Genomic DNA, 16,519 nt, shown 5'->3' with positions numbered 1-16,519 from the left:
GAGTCAGGCTCCTAAATTTCAGGAAATTGTCGTAAAAATTATGTTTAATATCTTTGGGGTTCTTTTTACTTGGCTTATGGGATTTGAGCTTTTAGGGTGCAGTGCACCTAGGTCATGTTTTCAAGCTTCTCTCTGTGACCAGAGGACTAGAAACTTACTACTTGTTTTTAAAATGAAAGCCGAGGCTCTTAATTGCATGACTGCAGGAGCTGGGGCTTTAAGGAACACATTGGATATCATGAGACTCCATATAAAACCGTGAGAGCAGACAACGCACTTGTAACTGTAGAATTGAAAGACTCTGTGCTTTGTATCCAATGATAAATTATAAACAGTAGAATAATGCCCCCCTATAGTTCTTAGAAAACTACTTCTTCAGGTAAGTATTTTTCTGCAACAGTATTGGTTCAGCGCCAAAATGCATTATAGTATCACTTCAGACGAGTCAAACCCAGTTCGCAGGTGGAATAAGAGCCTGAAACACCATTGACTGCAGCATAGTGGTATTTATACCACATATATATCAGCAATGAATGTGGCCATTGATTTCTCTGATATTTCCGATCAACTCATGCAACCCAAAAAGAAATGCAATTAGGACTGTCAAGTGATTTAAAAAGTTTGTTGTGATTAATCGTGCGATTAATCGCGCTGTTGAACAATAATAGAATAACATTTATTTAAATATTTTTGGATGTTTTCTACATTTTTAAGTTTTTTCTTACTACAAATATTTGCACGGTAAAAAACAAAAGAAATAGTATTTTTCCAGTTCCTCCATTACAAGTACTGTAGTGCAATCTCTATCATGAAAGTTGAACTTACACATGTAGAATTATGTACAAAAAAAACCCTGCATTCAAAAATAAAACAATGTAAAACTTTAGAGCTTATAAATCCACTCAGTCCTACTTCTTGTTCAGCCAATCAGCCAAACAACATTTTTACATTTGCAGCAGATAATGCTGCCCGCTTCTTGTTTACGTCACCTGAAAGTGAGAAGAGGTGTTCACATGGCACTACTGTAGCTGGCGTCGCAAGATATTTACGTGCCAGATGCATTAAAGATTCATATGTCCCTTCATGCTTCAACTACCATTCCAGAGCACTTGCGTCCATGCTTATGACAGGTTCTACTCGATAAAGATTCAAAACAGTGCAGACCAACGCATGTTCATTTTCATCATCTGAGTCAGATGCCACCAGCAGAAAGTTGATTTTCTTTTTTGGTGGTTTGGGTTCTGTAGTTTCCACATCAGATTGTTGCTTTTTTAAGACTTCTGAAAGTCATGTCCCTCTCAGATTTTGGAAGGCACTTCAGATTCTTAAACCTTGGGTCGAGTGCTGTATCTTTCCTTAGAAATCTCACATTGATTCCGTCTTTGTGTTTTGTCAAATCTGCAGTGAAAGTGTTCTTAAAATGAGCAACATGTGCTGGGTCATCATCTGAGACTGCTATAACATGAAATATATGGCAGAATGCGGGTAAAACTGAGCAGGGGACATAAAATTCTCCCCCAAGGAGTTCAATCACAAATTTAATTAACGCTTTTTTTTTTTTAAACAAGCGTCATCAGCATGGAAACATTTCCTCTGGAATGGTGGGCGAAGCATGAAGGGGCATACGAACGTTTAGCATATCTGGCACGTAAATACCTTGCAATGCTGGCTACAAAAGTGCCATGCGAACGCTTGTTCTCACTTTCAGGTGACATTGTAAATAAGAAGCATTATCTCCTGTAAATGTAAACAAACTTGTTTGTCTTAGCGGTTGGCTGAACAAGAAGTAGGACTGGGTCGACTTGTAGGCTCTAAAGATTTAGACTGTTTTGTTTTTGAGTATAATTATGTAACCAAAAAAATCTACATTTGTAAGTTTCACTTTCATGATAAAGAGATTGCACTACAGTACTTGTATGAGGTGAATTAAAAATACGGTTTCTTTTATCATTTTTACAGTGCAAATATTTGTAATAAAAATAATATAAAGTGAGCACTGTACACTTTGTATTCTGTGTTGTAACTGAAGTCAATGTATTTGAAAATGTAGAAAAAAAACATCCAAAAGTATTTAATAAATTTCAATTGGGATTCTATTGTTTAACAGTGTGATTAAAACTGTGATTAATCGCAATTAATTTTTTTAATTGCGATGAATTTTTTTGTGTTAATCGCATGAGTTAACTGCGATTAATCAACAGCCCTAAATGCAGTAGATCATTTTACACTGCAGTTGCACCGTACCGTGCTGGGAAAGTGTGATGCTAGGACATCTCTGCTCCAGCATGAGAAGGAGCAGTTGAATGTTCTGACCTGCAGTAAAATAAAACAAAAGCTAGGTTGGGTGCTGCCATTTTACATACTTGGGATGCTGAGCTGTTTGCCCAGCCTTCTATTGTTTTACTGACAAATATCAGCCAGTGAGGGTTACAAAGCCTGTAGCCTTGCTAAAGACAAGACAAAAAATCCCCACTGTTTAGGCCTTTCTAAAAATACTGCCTGCTGTAAGGGACATGTATTTTGTAATCTCAGTTTGTATCCATCCGCTCAACGTTCTCTTGCAGCCTTTTCCTGGAGTTCATCATGGACCGAGAAGCCCCAAATTGGAGAGGTTATTTCTATGCAACGTTACTGTTCCTATTAGCTTGCCTCCAGACTCTGTTTGAACAACGTTACATGTACGTATGTCTTGTACTGGGAATGAGGCTGAAGACTGCAGTCACAGGCCTAGTGTATAGGAAGGTAAGCCAGCTTTTCCCTTGGGGAGTTGTTTTTCTTATCAACCACTAATGTTTTTGATGCAATGGTATGTAATAACTTCTACCCCAAATATGAATAATAGTTAAGAGCTGTTTTTAGCAAATAATTCTGTGGTTACACTGCAAGTGAAGGGCAGCTGCATAAATCTCCATGAGATCTGGGGAAAGCATTGTCCCGTTTGCTGTTGTGAGGTTCATGGAGTAGCTCTTACATCTAAAAAAAAAAAAAAAGGACTGGAGAGCAGGGCGTGAAAGGTGTGCTTTGCCGAGCAAGCTAGACATTATTTCATTTCTTATTGAGCACTGAATAGACTCATCTGCAGGGTGAAGTCACATGACCCTGAATGATGTTTTCATTCTTGATACTACAGTGACTAGGACTTGGCCTCTTTATGAGCCTGATCCTTCTTCCCTTTGACCTCAGCATGAAGTTGGTTATTTATTTTCTGAACAGAAGCTGATTTTGACTGTTTGGGCTCTTGCTTCTCCCACCCCTACCCCATCCCACCCCTAGATCTTGGTCATGTCAAATGCAGCAAGGAGAGCAGCAACTGTAGGAGAAATTGTCAATCTGGTATGTGTCGATGTGCAAAGATTAATGGATCTCATTATATATTTTAATGGGACCTGGCTTGCTCCCATCCGGATCATCATCTGCTTTGTCTTCCTGTGGCAGGTAAGAGATGGTCACATCTATCTGTTCCTGTTCATGAGATCAATGGTAAAGAGAAGTTGTCATGAGTCCGGTGTGAAGTTTGCTGCCCAGAACAACCTGATATTTCCATCTGTCTCTTTTCCCATCTATCTTTGAGCTCTGTGGTATAAAGCAAACACAAACACGCACATTCATTAGAAGGAAAAATGAGTTTCCCCACACATTTAAATGCGTCTCTTCATTGTTGTTTGTTATTCTTCACTGGATGCCTTGCTTTGCTCCATCCTTCCACCCACACAACACACAGTTCTTGGCTTAATTTTGTGGATTCCAGTGTTCAGTCTGATCTCCTAGATAAAGACAATGAATGCGACTGTTCTTACAACCTGCTCATGGAAAAAAGGGGTCTCTCCTTCCGGTGGTGCCATTTAGAAGAAAAATATGTTGCCCTTTCACAATCAATACTATAACTGTTTTCAGCTCTCTGACTTTCAGGGTTCTGGTGTTCAGTTATTTGGCACAGCCTTAAAACATAACAATGAGTATGAGCTGCAATGTGAACTTTCCTACACTTTATCCTAAAGGCTGATTCCCATGAAGTCAGTGAGACAGTGAGGCAATTTGATGAGCGCGATCATTGTGATACTGTTATGAGAAAGGTTCGTTGTAGGCTTACTGGGTAAACTAGATTTACTACGTGCCAACGTTAGGATATAAATGATCCTGAATTAGTGCAAGACTGAGATGAGCTAGATAATGCTAGTGACCTTTCCATCCCTACATTTAATGAGGAGTGTATTATATTTCTGCAGAATAAAGCCCCCAGTTTTGAATCACGAGCATTTCTGTTTCAGCCTATTTGGTTCTTTGCCAGATGAAATCGTGCACCCTGTGGGGTGGGATGATCATGTTTGTAAAGTCAGGCAGCTTTGAAGACTGGGGTCCTGAGAGACTTGCATTACCCCGCTTTGCTGACTAGGATGGCCCATGCTCTTGTTAGCACCTGGAAGGGCATTACAGCACCAGAAAGTGAATTAACAACTGTATGTCATGTTGAGCATCACCGCCTTTCTGGAGATGGTGTTGCTAGTTGTCTGGGGGAATGCGGAGGTATTTGGGGGTTACTTGCAGGTAACGGATATAGAGATGTTGGTCCATCTCTTCATTTGGGAGTAATTAGTGCTCACATGAACATCAGAGACTGGTATAATCAGCTAGAGCCAGGAGTAATGCAAACTGGCATAGTGCCAATTCTACCACCCTACCTCTGCCCCAGGCATGCATCACTGTGATTATTCTAGTACTGGCCTCTCCAGCACACTGAGGTGATTTGTAAAGGGAGCAGAGATCCATTAAACACTACGCTAAGAGAGCCAAACATTTATAATTTACCATTCACGTCAAATTTGCACTCATATATCCAGTGGTCCAAAGCTAGTGCAATAAAACATTGCTGTTGCACTTTGCTAGCTGATTTAAATCCAGCCAGACCCTGCAGCATTGGCCCGTGTGACTTTCCTAAGCCAGCCACTAGATGTCTCCATTAATGCATCCAAAGGCTGCTAGAGGAAATAGCAATGAAGTGTTGGTTCTCAAGCATGTTTCTGGATCTCTCACAGACATGACTTTGTTTTGTTCCTTCAGGGAAATAAACATAATTCATCAAAATAAAAAACATTACCACCTATGAGACAGTCTATGAAAATAAAATCACTGGGCCAAGTCTCCACCCACATCATTGGCTTCTATGGGCTTCCCCCGGGGTATGTGAGAGGAGGATTTGCCTCTGTGAATTCAGTACTCAGGTGTTTTGCATCAGCACAGTTGAGTAAGGCCCATGATCACTCCAGAATTCTCATGGAGGGCTGAGGCGGCAGAAGGTTGAATTGGTCACAGTGTCTTCATTAAAATACTCCTGAAGGCAGAGGAGGAGGAAAGTTCTAGGATTACCCAAAGGAGTGTGCAGTGAAGCGTGACTTACCAGCACGGTGCCTCCTGCTGGTTGTCCTGGGAATTAGCTCTTTTCCAGCATACGGCGCGCCCTCTGCAGGCCGGTGTCTCACCTGCCGCTGGCCCCATGTCCCTCCCGGACCATGGTGCCCTTTACCTCGGGGTTCTGACCCAGCAGTACCCCCATGCTCTGGGTCTCCCCTCCCTGGGGAATCCTCAACCCTCTAAACCCACCTTGCCTCAGTGGCTACTGCCAATCATCATCTAGCCCCCGCTCACTGGGGCAGACTGCAGTCTGTAATGGCCACTCGTCATTGGCAAGGGGTTAGGACCTGCTGCCTTGCCTATTCCCAGGCTGTATCTCTGCAGCCCCAGTACCTCTGTAGACCTTCACCAAGGCCTGCAGCCTGGGGTTTTGCCAGGCTGGAGCTCTCCAGCTCCCTTGTCCTATTCCCCAGCACTGCTCCAGTTCAGGTACCTTCCTCTCAGACAGCTAGCCCTTCTCCCTCCAGGGCTGGAGAGAGAGACTCCTCAGCTCCTGGCCCACAGCCCTCTTATCAGGGCCAGCTGTGGCTGCTTCCCCAATCAGCCTAGCTTGGCTTGACTTTTAACCCCGGCTTATCGGAGTGGGGCAGCCACCCCACTACAGGGTGTTAGACACAAGCCTCAAGTGAGAAAACAGGCAAAGAACAAAGTGACCAGGAAAACTAGTATCTCTACCAATATTTCACCAATGTTTCTTGTGTTTCTACGGCAATCTCACCTCTTCTCTCCTGGCAGCTCCTGGGACCATCTGCCTTGACTGCAATTGCTGTATTTTTAATTCTTTTGCCTCTGAATTTCGTGATCACCAAGAAGAGAAGTCACTTTCAGGTACTTTTTGCCTCCTAAAAATGCAAAATGTTATCATTGGCATGTGAATTTCTGGGATTCAAGATCTAGCCTCACAGATTAAATCCTATAATTCTCACCCAAGTAAGAACCCCATGGAGCCCAAGGATAAGGAACAAAACAGAGGTGATTACATGTAGGTATATTGTAATTGCACTGAGATGTGACTAAGTGATAGCTCAGTGTTTGTTATCCATGCTGATCGTTGCTGTTTGAAAGGATCCCAGACATTCAAAGCCTCTGAAGATTGCTTATAGATTTAGTGTGAGCTCTCTAATAGGATTATATTTTGCAGGTTCATAGACCAAAATTTTAATGTTTTTCTGCTACTACTAAACAATTAAATTGCCTGAAGCTATAAAAGTAAATATCCAACCTTACAGAGCTACAGGCAAAGGGCCCACATGTTACTTAATGGCCCGGAAATCCATTCCGAATTTACAGCCAGGTTCAAGGTGGTGTTCACAAAGATGGAAGAGTGACATTTTCAGCATTCCTAATGACAGCCTCAATGGGCCTTTATTTTAGGAGGACCAGATGAACCATAAAGATAACCGAGCAAGACTCATCCATGCCATCCTCAGTGACATTAAGATCATCAAACTCTATGGCTGGGAGAAAGCCTTTATGGAGAAAGTACTCGGTATCCGAAAGCAAGAGCTTCAAGCTTTAAAAAGCTCTCAGATCCTCTTCTCGCTGTCTCTGTCTTCCTTCCACTCATCTACATTCCTGGTGAGCAGTTCACTCTCCTTTACAGCACACAGCCCGTTGTTCCCTTAGCACCATAGCTGTGCATGGCACTTTATAGACAAATCCAATAGACAGATGCCTGCCCAGAGAAATGAATAGTCTATTTGCCTGATTCTGCAAAGGGTTCCCTGCAGGCAGATCCCTACGCTCACACAGGGCCCACAAGGGCCTGAGGCTCTGTGCAAGTCCAGGGGTCCACCCACACCGAGCTCACTGCAGGATCCGGGCCTCAATATTTTTTTTATAATGCACTGTTGCCTTTGCTGCTGTCCCATCCCAGCAACATACATTATCTAGGATAGCCTTCTGGTGGGGAATGTTCATGTCACTATCTCACTGTAAAAAGAACAGGAGTACTTGTGGCACCTTAGAGACTAACAAATTTATTAGAGCATAAGCTTTCGTGGATCTAATAAATTTGTTAGTCTCTAAGGTGCCACAAGTACTCCTGTTCTTTTTGCGGCTACAGACTAACACGGCTGCTACTCTGAAACTTGTCTCACTGTATTTGCAGTGCTGCAACGATCTCAAAAGCACAGTAAGTGGCACAATCAGATTGGCTGAATTGTCACCAGATTATAAAAACTTTGCTTCTAGAACTCACAGGACAACGTAAATGGGTGTGGCGGATGCCACTGAGGTTTTACAAAATGAGTCCTGGGAAAATGACGCACCATCTGAGCACTGCTTTGCCGGTCTGTGAATACTAGTTTGCCTTCCCTTTGCTCCCTTGCAGATTGCATTTGCCATGTTTGCGGTCTACACCCTGGTGGATGAGCAGCATGTCCTAGATGCTCAGAAAGCCTTCGTTTCTTTGACCCTGATCAACATTCTCAACACTGCTCACTCTTTCCTGCCATATTCCATAAATGCCGCTATACAGGTTAGTTGCAGGCTATGTTCTCATTTGCTTGGTCATTACTTTCTTTTGCACAGCACTGGTCCGAGGTGAAGGTAGGGATTTCTTAAGGAGTGGCACACTCCTAGCTTAGGTCATGTGGGGAAGGCCATGGGAATCGGGGCATGGCGCATGTGGGCATGCAGTCATCCAGATGCGTGGCGCCTTCTGGGTACTGCTTGCAGTCAATGTTGCATAGTGTATTGAAGGGGTTAGCAAGAGCAGTTTTTTCACTCTGTTTTGGCTGTCATCATGAAATGTAATGTTAATGATTTGGGTTTATATTCATTCACATAGAACAATAAGGATGTATTAAGATCAGGGGCAGTCGTTAACCAGGATAGGTTAAGTAGGCTGCCACCTATCCCATACAGCAAGACGGGACCATATCTCCCAGGATGCCACATCTCAGAGTCTGACGAAATAGCATTGTGATGGTCAGACTCAGCAATGGGCCGATTCCAATCCACTCTTCTCCAGCCGGGAAGAGGGTGAGCTTCAAACTCCTGCTTCAGAAATGTTTTCTTATTTCTGGCTCATTCCTGTGCAGAAGGCACCACTAGATCTCGGATGTGTCCCAGGCTCCATTATGCCGAGTGGGGTGATTAAAACAGACTGAGACAGAAGGGGAAGGGTTCTCAGCACTAGCCCATGAGAAGAAGGGGAGTTGTGAGTGAGCACTGCTCACCCAAGCCAGGGAGACGAGGAGGAACATCTGCTGCTTCTACTAGAAGTGGGGAAGCTGGGCTTCCCTCCTGTCCTCCAAGATGACTGTCATTGCACCTCATTGAAGGAGCATTAGAGCCAGTGAAAAAGGATTCTGGGGCGTATTTGGGAAACGATGGCCAACTGCAGACCTCCGAACAGAGAGAGGAGCACCGTTCCAGAGAAAGAAAGGACATGGAACGACTGGGTATTGCGGAGCTGGATGGGAACAAAGGCAAGTGGTATGGGGAAAGGGCACCAACGCCCATTGTTGTCCTCGCTTGCAGACAGCCCCCCCCCAACTTGAAGCAAATACTCACCAGCAACCACACACCACAGAACAAAAACACTAACCCAGGAACTTATTTTTGCAACAAAGCCCGATGCCAACTCTGTCCACATATCTATTCAAGGGACACCATCATAGGACATAATCACATCAGCTATGCCATCAGGGGCTCGTTCACCTGCACATCTACCAATGTGATATATGCCATCACGTGCCAGCAATGCCCCTCTGCCATGTACATTGGCCAAACCGGACAGTCTCTATGCAAAAGAATAAATGGACACAAATCTGACATCTGGAATCATAACATTCAAAAACCTGTAGGAGAATACTTCAACCTCTTGGGTCACTCAGTAACAGACTTAAAGGTGGCAATCTTGCAACAGAAAAGCTTCAAAAACAGACTCTGAGAAACTGCTGAACTTGAATTAATGTGCAAATTAGACACCATCAACTCAGGTTTGAATAGAGACTGGGAATGGCTGAGCCATTACACATATTGAATCTATTTCCCCATGTTAAGTATCCTCACACCTTGTTGTCAAAGTGTCTGAAATGGGCCATCTTGATTATCGCTACAAAAGTTGTTTTTTTTCTCCTGCTGATTATAGCTCATCTTAATAAATTAGCCTCTTAGAGTGGGTAGGACAACCCCCACCTTTTCATGTTCTCTGTATATGTATATATATATATATCTCCTTGCTATATGTTCCATTCTATGCATCCGATGAAGTGGGCTGTAGCCCACAAAAGCTTATGCTCAAATACATTTGTTAGTCTCTAAGGTGCCACAAGTACTTCTTAAAACACCAAGAACGCTCAACTGTCAGTTTAATTTTCTACAAATAAACTGCAAACACCAGACAATACCATTGCCATGGAAATGATCTGAGCTGGGCATTCACTTGAATTGTAACCGTTTACTATTTTAAATCCATTGGCTGGTTTGTGTGTTTTTAAATTTCAGGCCAAGGTTTCCTTAAGCCGTTTAGCTGCCTTTCTTAGTCTTGAAGAGCTGGATCCAAACAACATGAGCACAGTTACCTCGGACCACCGTAAGCATTGCCCTAGGGTGATTGCCCTGGTGAGGAGAGCATAGCACTCCGCTTCCACTAGTATTAGTTACACACAGCACAGGGAGTGTGCGCCATGTAAAATGTGGCTGTATCGCCATTATAGCCACTAGTTTCATTCGGTTCTCTCTCCTGTATATTGATGATTTGACAGACACAATTTTTATCCTCCATGTGTATTTTTCTTCCCCCAAAAAGAAATAATCCACCGGTGTCAGTTAAGCTTTTAAGAGGAGCGTCAAGAGACGATTTGATAGCGTTAACAGTAAAATACTCTTAATTATAATAATTAACTTCCTAGAATGCAGCCTTTAAAGGTCACTGACTAACTCAAGGAAGTAGTGAGGGGCCTGCAGGCCACATCCTCGGCTAGTGTGAATCAGGATAGCTAGCCAGCTGAGGACCAGACCCACAAAAGCTCATCCCTAAGTCACTAGGACAAATCTAGCCACTGGTGGATATTGACCAAAAGTCACTTTATCTGTTGGTTTGGTGATCCCGCTCTAGTTGCTAGTGTATACGCATTCTACTGTGTGCGCTCAGTTTGGTGATAATTAAACTGCATTAATCTTTTTTAAGCTATTGAGAACATTGATGATTTATTACATTGCAGTAAATAATTATGCAAATAGAAACAAGTACATTTATGTAGCTCTCTAAATACCCATGTATGCCTTTCATGTCTCTTTATATGTTAGTACAGAATGGTATCACCGTAAGAAATGGAACATTCAGTTGGTGCAGAGGAAGCTCTCCTTGCATTAAAAGGTACAGGCTTTTATTTCAAATAAATATTTCCAGCGATTCAGTGATCACCACCAGTGCTGATCAACAGCCCTGCAAAGTGAATCCAACGAGGTCAGTACAGGATAGTTAGAGGGATTTCTGATCTAAATTTCCTACATTTTGTTTTTCTAAACATAGTTCAGCTTAAATTGCAAAATCAAACCATGCAGGACATTTACTGTACCTGTGTCCAGTCCAAATGTGGCACACTAATAGGATGTTCCAACTCTATAGTAGATTCTCAATTAGAGAATTGTCAAACTGGCAGTTTTCAGCTCAACCACCCACTTGTCCAAATATGAGCTTCGGGTGTCTTAATAAGACAACATGCTAAACAATCTGTTCCACCTGGCATTTGACTGCGAAACTCGGAGTACATTTCCCAGACCTGAAGAAGAGCTTCATGTGGCTCAAAAGTTTCTCTCTCTCTCACCAACAGAAGTTGGTCCAATAAAAGATATTGCCTCACCCATCTTGTCTCTTTAGTAAGATAGCTTCCTTTGAAAACTGGAACAGTCATATGTCTTTCCTTTACAGTGCAAGCCATTTTATGCCATTCCATATGCGAGGTCCATTCTTGTGACCTCGGAATGCACAGCAGTTCCAGAAACGGATAATATTATAAAATGCAATAACAAAAAGTTAAGCGTATGCAGTGGAAGGGGGGGGGTGTAGGAAGCTGACAGTACCTGAGATGGGCTCAAGTCACAAATTTGGATCTGAATCCTGATTTTGAGCATGCCAAAGTGCAAGGCTATTAAGATCCAGTACTTTGGCTGAGCTGAAAAACCTGGGGCACAGCTGGGGAGCCATTGAAAGACTTGCCAGAAACAGACAGGAGTGGAGGAGCTTCGTCGCTGCCCTAAACGCCAGAGGTGTAATGGGAACTTGATGATGATGAGGACGACGACTTTGGTTTACACAAATAGATGGGCCTGTTTCAACGTTTAGATCTAGATTTCAAATAGCCTCAAACAGGGGTTAGATCTGGGGTTTTGTTTAGAAGAGCCCATCTCTAGATGATAAAAAGCAACAGTGAGCAGAATGGGACAATGGCATCCTGGCCAGAGACAGCTTTGACGAGCTGAGTTTGGAGCTGTCAGGAAAGTTAGTGTGGCAGAAGGAGATAGTTTGTCCCATATAACAGGGCCTGACAACTGACAGAAGGAAAGGGAAGCAACTTTTTTCTTCTCTCTTTAAGAGACAATAGCAAAAATGTTGCTAGTTTCCCTTGCAGATGCTGCATCTAAAAGGTACTGACAGCACTAATCTGGGGAGACGCGGGACTCTCTTTTTGCAGGATAAATCTAACTGTGCCCCAAGGCTGCCTACTTGTTGTGGTTGGCCAGGTGGGAGCTGGAAAGTCTTCCCTGCTGTCCGCGTTACTTGGTGAGCTGCAGAAGTTGGATGGCTACGTGGCTATTAAGGTAAAGCCCTCCCTGGGTGTTTGCTTTCGATTAGCACGTATGAGCTGACAAAGTTGCACATGGAGTCGCTGATATTTGGTGAAAACCCATCTTCTGCCAAACGTTGAGGGAGGAGGGGCAGCAAGGAGCCCTGGGCTGGCTGCAAGTTTGCCTCCCATCTTGCTCCAGTGACTTGGGCAATGACCTGGGGCTGGGGGGGCTGGGTTCTATTCTCTGCTCTAGCACTGACCTTCTGTGACAGCTTGGGTGAGTCATTTCACCTTTCTGTGTCTCAGTGTTCCCATCTGTAAAATGGGGCTAATGACGCTTTCCTTACTTTATGAAGTGCTTTGAGACCTATGGGGAAATAGCACTCTATAAGAGCCACTTATTGTTAGTGCTTGGGCTCTCATATTTTTGCATTACACAATGGCAGTAAGGTAAATCTAGGGAGGTGATTATAAAACACCAGATTTCTGCTCTATAGAATACTTTTTTTGGGGGGCCTCTGAGAGGCTTATGAAAGAGACAAATGCATTAGTGACTTCACCCATTTCCATTTTATAGGGCACAGTAGCTTATGTCCCCCAGCAAGACTGGATACAAAATGCTTCCGTGGAAGAGAATATCATCTTTGGAGAAGAGATGGATGAAAGCTGGTATAACAGAGTGATTGATGCTTGTGCACTGCAGCCAGACCTGGAGAGCTTCCCTGCAGGAAGTAAAAGTGAAATAGGAGAGAAGGTATTGGACCAGTTTCTATCCCCCGCCAAGCTTTCCATGCGTGCCCAGTGACTGTGGGTGCCCAGCTTGAAACACCTTAAAGGGAGAGGGCAGGTGCTCAGTGCTTGCTGAAAAATCAGGCTCTAATTTAAAGGTGTCAGACTGGCCACCTGAAAATTGAGGCACCTCAAACTAGGAGAAATGGTTGAAAACGTAGGCCAAAATCAATAACTCCAAGCTGTTATAGGGTCCCCTCCCGCACGGCTGCAGAAATTGATTGACTGATTCCGCCTTTAGTAATGAAAGCACTTCTGGGATGAAGAAGGTATAAGGCTATGTGAAACTTTATACAGCAAATATATAAAGTGCCATTAAACTCGTTAAGTCTCAGTGTAAAATAGTGAAAAGGGTCAAAACACATACCAGAACATATGAAATACATCATTGTATTTCAACAGGGGATAAACATATCTGGAGGGCAGAAACAAAGAGTGAGTCTAGCTCGTGCGGTGTACAAGAAGGCAGCTGTTTACCTGCTGGATGACCCCCTTTCAGCCGTGGATGCCCAGGTTGGACAGCATATTTTTGAACATGTCATTGGACCCAATGGCTTACTGAAGGACAGGGTACGTAAACAAATTCATATCCCCCATCATAAATAATAAACGAAAAAAATGGTTTTGGTCATCCAGCCTCTTTCAATGCCTGCCTTTGGTAAGAATAATCACTACGTTGTATTGGTCTACTCTATGCCCTTGTTGAATATCTGCAGCGACGGCACCTCGTGGCGTTAAAAACTTTGTCCTAATATCTATCCCAAGTGTTTCTCTTCACTTTCTTCTTCCTGAAGGATGCTCTTGGCAGTCCTTATTCTTGTCAGAAACAATCTGAGCATCACCTCTCAGTGCAGTAGAGTGGAGAATTGGTTGGCTGTATGGTAGTTTCGCAATCTATGCTGTGGCATGGGCTTTGTTTTGTTAGCATGTAAGTTCTAAGTGCCTGCGCTTTGTTAGTTGGCACTCTTTTTTAATTGGACAAGGATGGAGCAGAGCATTCTGACAAAACCAAGATTAAAGTCCAACATGAATGTGTAAGTAGAATGGATTCTGGAAGCGCTGATTATTAGTCCAGTTAGTGTAAGATGTATGGGTAAGAGTTCAGTAAAAGGCTACATTAAAACAAGCAATCAGTGCTTACAGACGTCAAATTTGTATTCACAATTAGATTGTGAGATTGAAATTATGAAAGAGACGCACAGAACTGACTTTAGGCTTAATCAGCACTTGCAAAGAGTTTGATTGTATATTAGAAACAGAGACATGCTCAAGTCTTATTTTGAAAAAGCTTTACTGACTTTCTTCCCACATACAATTGTGTGGAAATATCCTTAGAATTTCAAATCAAAGGGCAACTTCGTACCAAGTGTAACTTCACTGAAGTTAATGTTGCAGAAGGGATGAATTTGGCTCTAAGACATTCAAGTTAGTGACAATAAATCTGACATAGAATCCGAGGAATGCCATCCAAGTGGAGAGGTTCGGCGTTGGTGGTAACATGAATGGTGAAATGGACTAGATCAATTGCACTGCCAGAGATGCTCACCTGTGCAGTCCCTTCAGTAGACAGAAGAGGCTGCGCAGGGCAGCAGAAGGCTGGAACAATTATAACTGGTATTTATTTATTTAAAGTAGACTCGTGTTCTGGTGACTCATGCAATCAACGTTTTGCCCCAAGTGGACAATATTGTTCTGATGGTGGACGGAGAGATTTCCGAAAGTGGCTCCTACCAAGAACTTTTACAGAGAAACGGGGCTTTTGCAGACTTTCTCCATTCATATAACAATGCAGAAGAGAAAGAGGGTGATTCACAAGGTACACCAACTGAATAACTCTCTTTTTGGTTTCATGATTCATGTGTTTTCTGATTAATGAATGTTGTCTCAGTGGGGATCCACTGCTGTTCACACAGGGGAAGAACAAATGAAAGAACAGATCAGGAAGAGCCAATCAATAATCATTAGCTTTTTTCTATTCATGAAATCTCAGGCATTTTCCCAGGAGATCCCATACTGTGATGCATCCCACTAAATGGGGCTATGTATGCACCATGCATGAAAGGTGCCATCTTATTAGGCAAGGATAATGCTATTAACACACATTATTCAATGCCTGTGCCATCACTGCAGCTTTGCTGAGGTGACTCACAAACACTTACCTTTATCGGAAGTTCTTTCCAATGATCCCTCGTTCTCTCCGAGGCTGAACAGAACAAAGGAGGATGTAAGGTATTACAAGAATATTTATTCCACAGCTGCAGGAAGCACCAAGGACATCATCGCTTCCAGAAATGCCGTGTCCCCAGGAAAGCTCTGCAGGTGAGTGTAGACCTGCCTTAGACACCAAAGCACAAGCGCCTGCTCCAAAGCCCATTCGAGTCAATGGAAAGATTCTTACTAAGTTCAGTGGGGTTTGGACCAGGCTGTAAATGAACAGGATGTGCACATGGATGGATTGCATGGCTGTGAACAGGCACCACCACCTAAGAGTGCTTTTAATAATATTTTTTCTATACTTCCCAAGGAGCTGTAAGTTTCCTCCCCAGAGTTCAGATGCTAGGCACTTCCATACCATGAGGTTGATAGAGATACTCCTCTGGTATTAAAACCACAGATCAACCAGTAGCAGTTAAAGGGAGGTAAGCAATCCTGTCAGGCCAGAGAGAAAATGGGTAAGAGATGGCAAAGTAAACAAGGAGTAGACATTTTGGACTGAAGCCATAATGGGTTGTCAATCACAGTAACTGACAGACAGCTCCCATAGGAGGCAGGTTCAGACCCATTAACAAGTGAACTGTTATTAGTAAAGTTTGTTTAAATATTTGATTCATCAAGGTTATTAGCCCTCACTTGTGTGGTGCATCACAGTTAACTGAATCATCATTGCTTTTGGATGGTGCTGGATTGACAGCATTAAAGGCTGAAGTCTTGTGGATTAGCCTCAGAACAGTAAAAGCACTAGCAGCAGCACTGCAAGTTTCTCTGTCTGCCAATGTGCCACCTCCCTGCGTGAGAGGGTATTTCAGTCTCTGTATCCATTTAATCCGTGGCCTCTCTGCTGAGACTCCATAATAGTTGCCAGTTTGGGGAATGTGAACATCTGCCACTGGGAAACAGACAGAGACCAAACATTTCATCCAGTCTGCAGTTGGATGCAAAGAAGTTTTGTTCATCACCAATCTGTTCCGGATTCACATTGCTGGAGGTGTGCCCTGAATGCGCGGAATGCTCGGAGTAATTCCGGGAACCACAGAAACCACAGCCCTCTTAGTAATGCTTAAAAACGTCATGGTCTTGGATAAAAAATAATGGTGTTTGTTTTGCTTTTATAAATCGACAGATCTTCTATTAAGAGAGATGGAGCCAAAGCCATAAATCAAGACTGCACAGCTGCTACAGTTCCAAAAGATGCAGGAAGATTAACAGAAGGGGAGAAAGTTCAAACCAGCAGGGTAACTGCAGCAACTCCTTGTTAGAGTAATGAAATATAAAATAAACCTGTTATTGCAACAGGAACTTACACTAAAATCCTTAGCTGGTGTAAATCAGCATAACCCCATGCAAGTCAGAGCAACACC

The 16,519-nt window shown here is 43.1% G+C and overlaps 2 protein-coding genes across 13 annotated transcripts in view; both read left to right on the top strand.

Moving 5' to 3' along the window:
* The window catches only part of LOC135973815 (uncharacterized), a 1,510,190-nt gene that overhangs the window by 316,217 nt on the left and 1,177,454 nt on the right, over positions 1–16,519 (top strand). The gene's annotated exons all lie outside the window — the stretch shown is intronic.
* The window catches only part of ABCC6 (ATP binding cassette subfamily C member 6), a 49,036-nt gene that overhangs the window by 13,459 nt on the left and 19,058 nt on the right, over positions 1–16,519 (top strand). For 8 of the 12 annotated variants that reach the window (XM_065558875.1, XM_024109831.3, XM_065558874.1 and 5 more), the window contains 13 exons: positions 2,565–2,742; positions 3,274–3,435; positions 6,145–6,237; positions 6,784–6,987; positions 7,742–7,888; positions 9,865–9,952; positions 10,669–10,738; positions 12,057–12,183; positions 12,730–12,906; positions 13,344–13,511; positions 14,577–14,757; positions 15,197–15,260; positions 16,282–16,393. In XM_065558875.1, coding sequence (XP_065414947.1) covers positions 2,565–2,742; positions 3,274–3,435; positions 6,145–6,237; positions 6,784–6,987; positions 7,742–7,888; positions 9,865–9,952; positions 10,669–10,738; positions 12,057–12,183; positions 12,730–12,906; positions 13,344–13,511; positions 14,577–14,757; positions 15,197–15,260; positions 16,282–16,393 — 1,771 coding nt within the window. Of the gene's footprint in view, positions 1–2,564; positions 2,743–3,273; positions 3,436–5,892; positions 6,238–6,783; positions 6,988–7,741; positions 7,889–9,864; positions 9,953–10,668; positions 10,739–12,056; positions 12,184–12,729; positions 12,907–13,343; positions 13,512–14,573; positions 14,758–15,196; positions 15,261–16,281; positions 16,394–16,519 lie in introns of those variants that run through there. The other 4 variants (XM_065558879.1, XM_065558882.1, XM_065558880.1 and 1 more) reach the window with 4 other exon arrangements.

The sequence above is a fragment of the Chrysemys picta genome, chromosome 10 (genome assembly GCF_011386835.1).
Source record: "Chrysemys picta bellii isolate R12L10 chromosome 10, ASM1138683v2, whole genome shotgun sequence".
In the NCBI taxonomy this organism is placed as follows: domain Eukaryota; kingdom Metazoa; phylum Chordata; order Testudines; family Emydidae; genus Chrysemys; species Chrysemys picta.
Note: the sequence above shows the minus strand (reverse complement) of the source record. Positions and strands in the feature narration are given on the sequence as shown.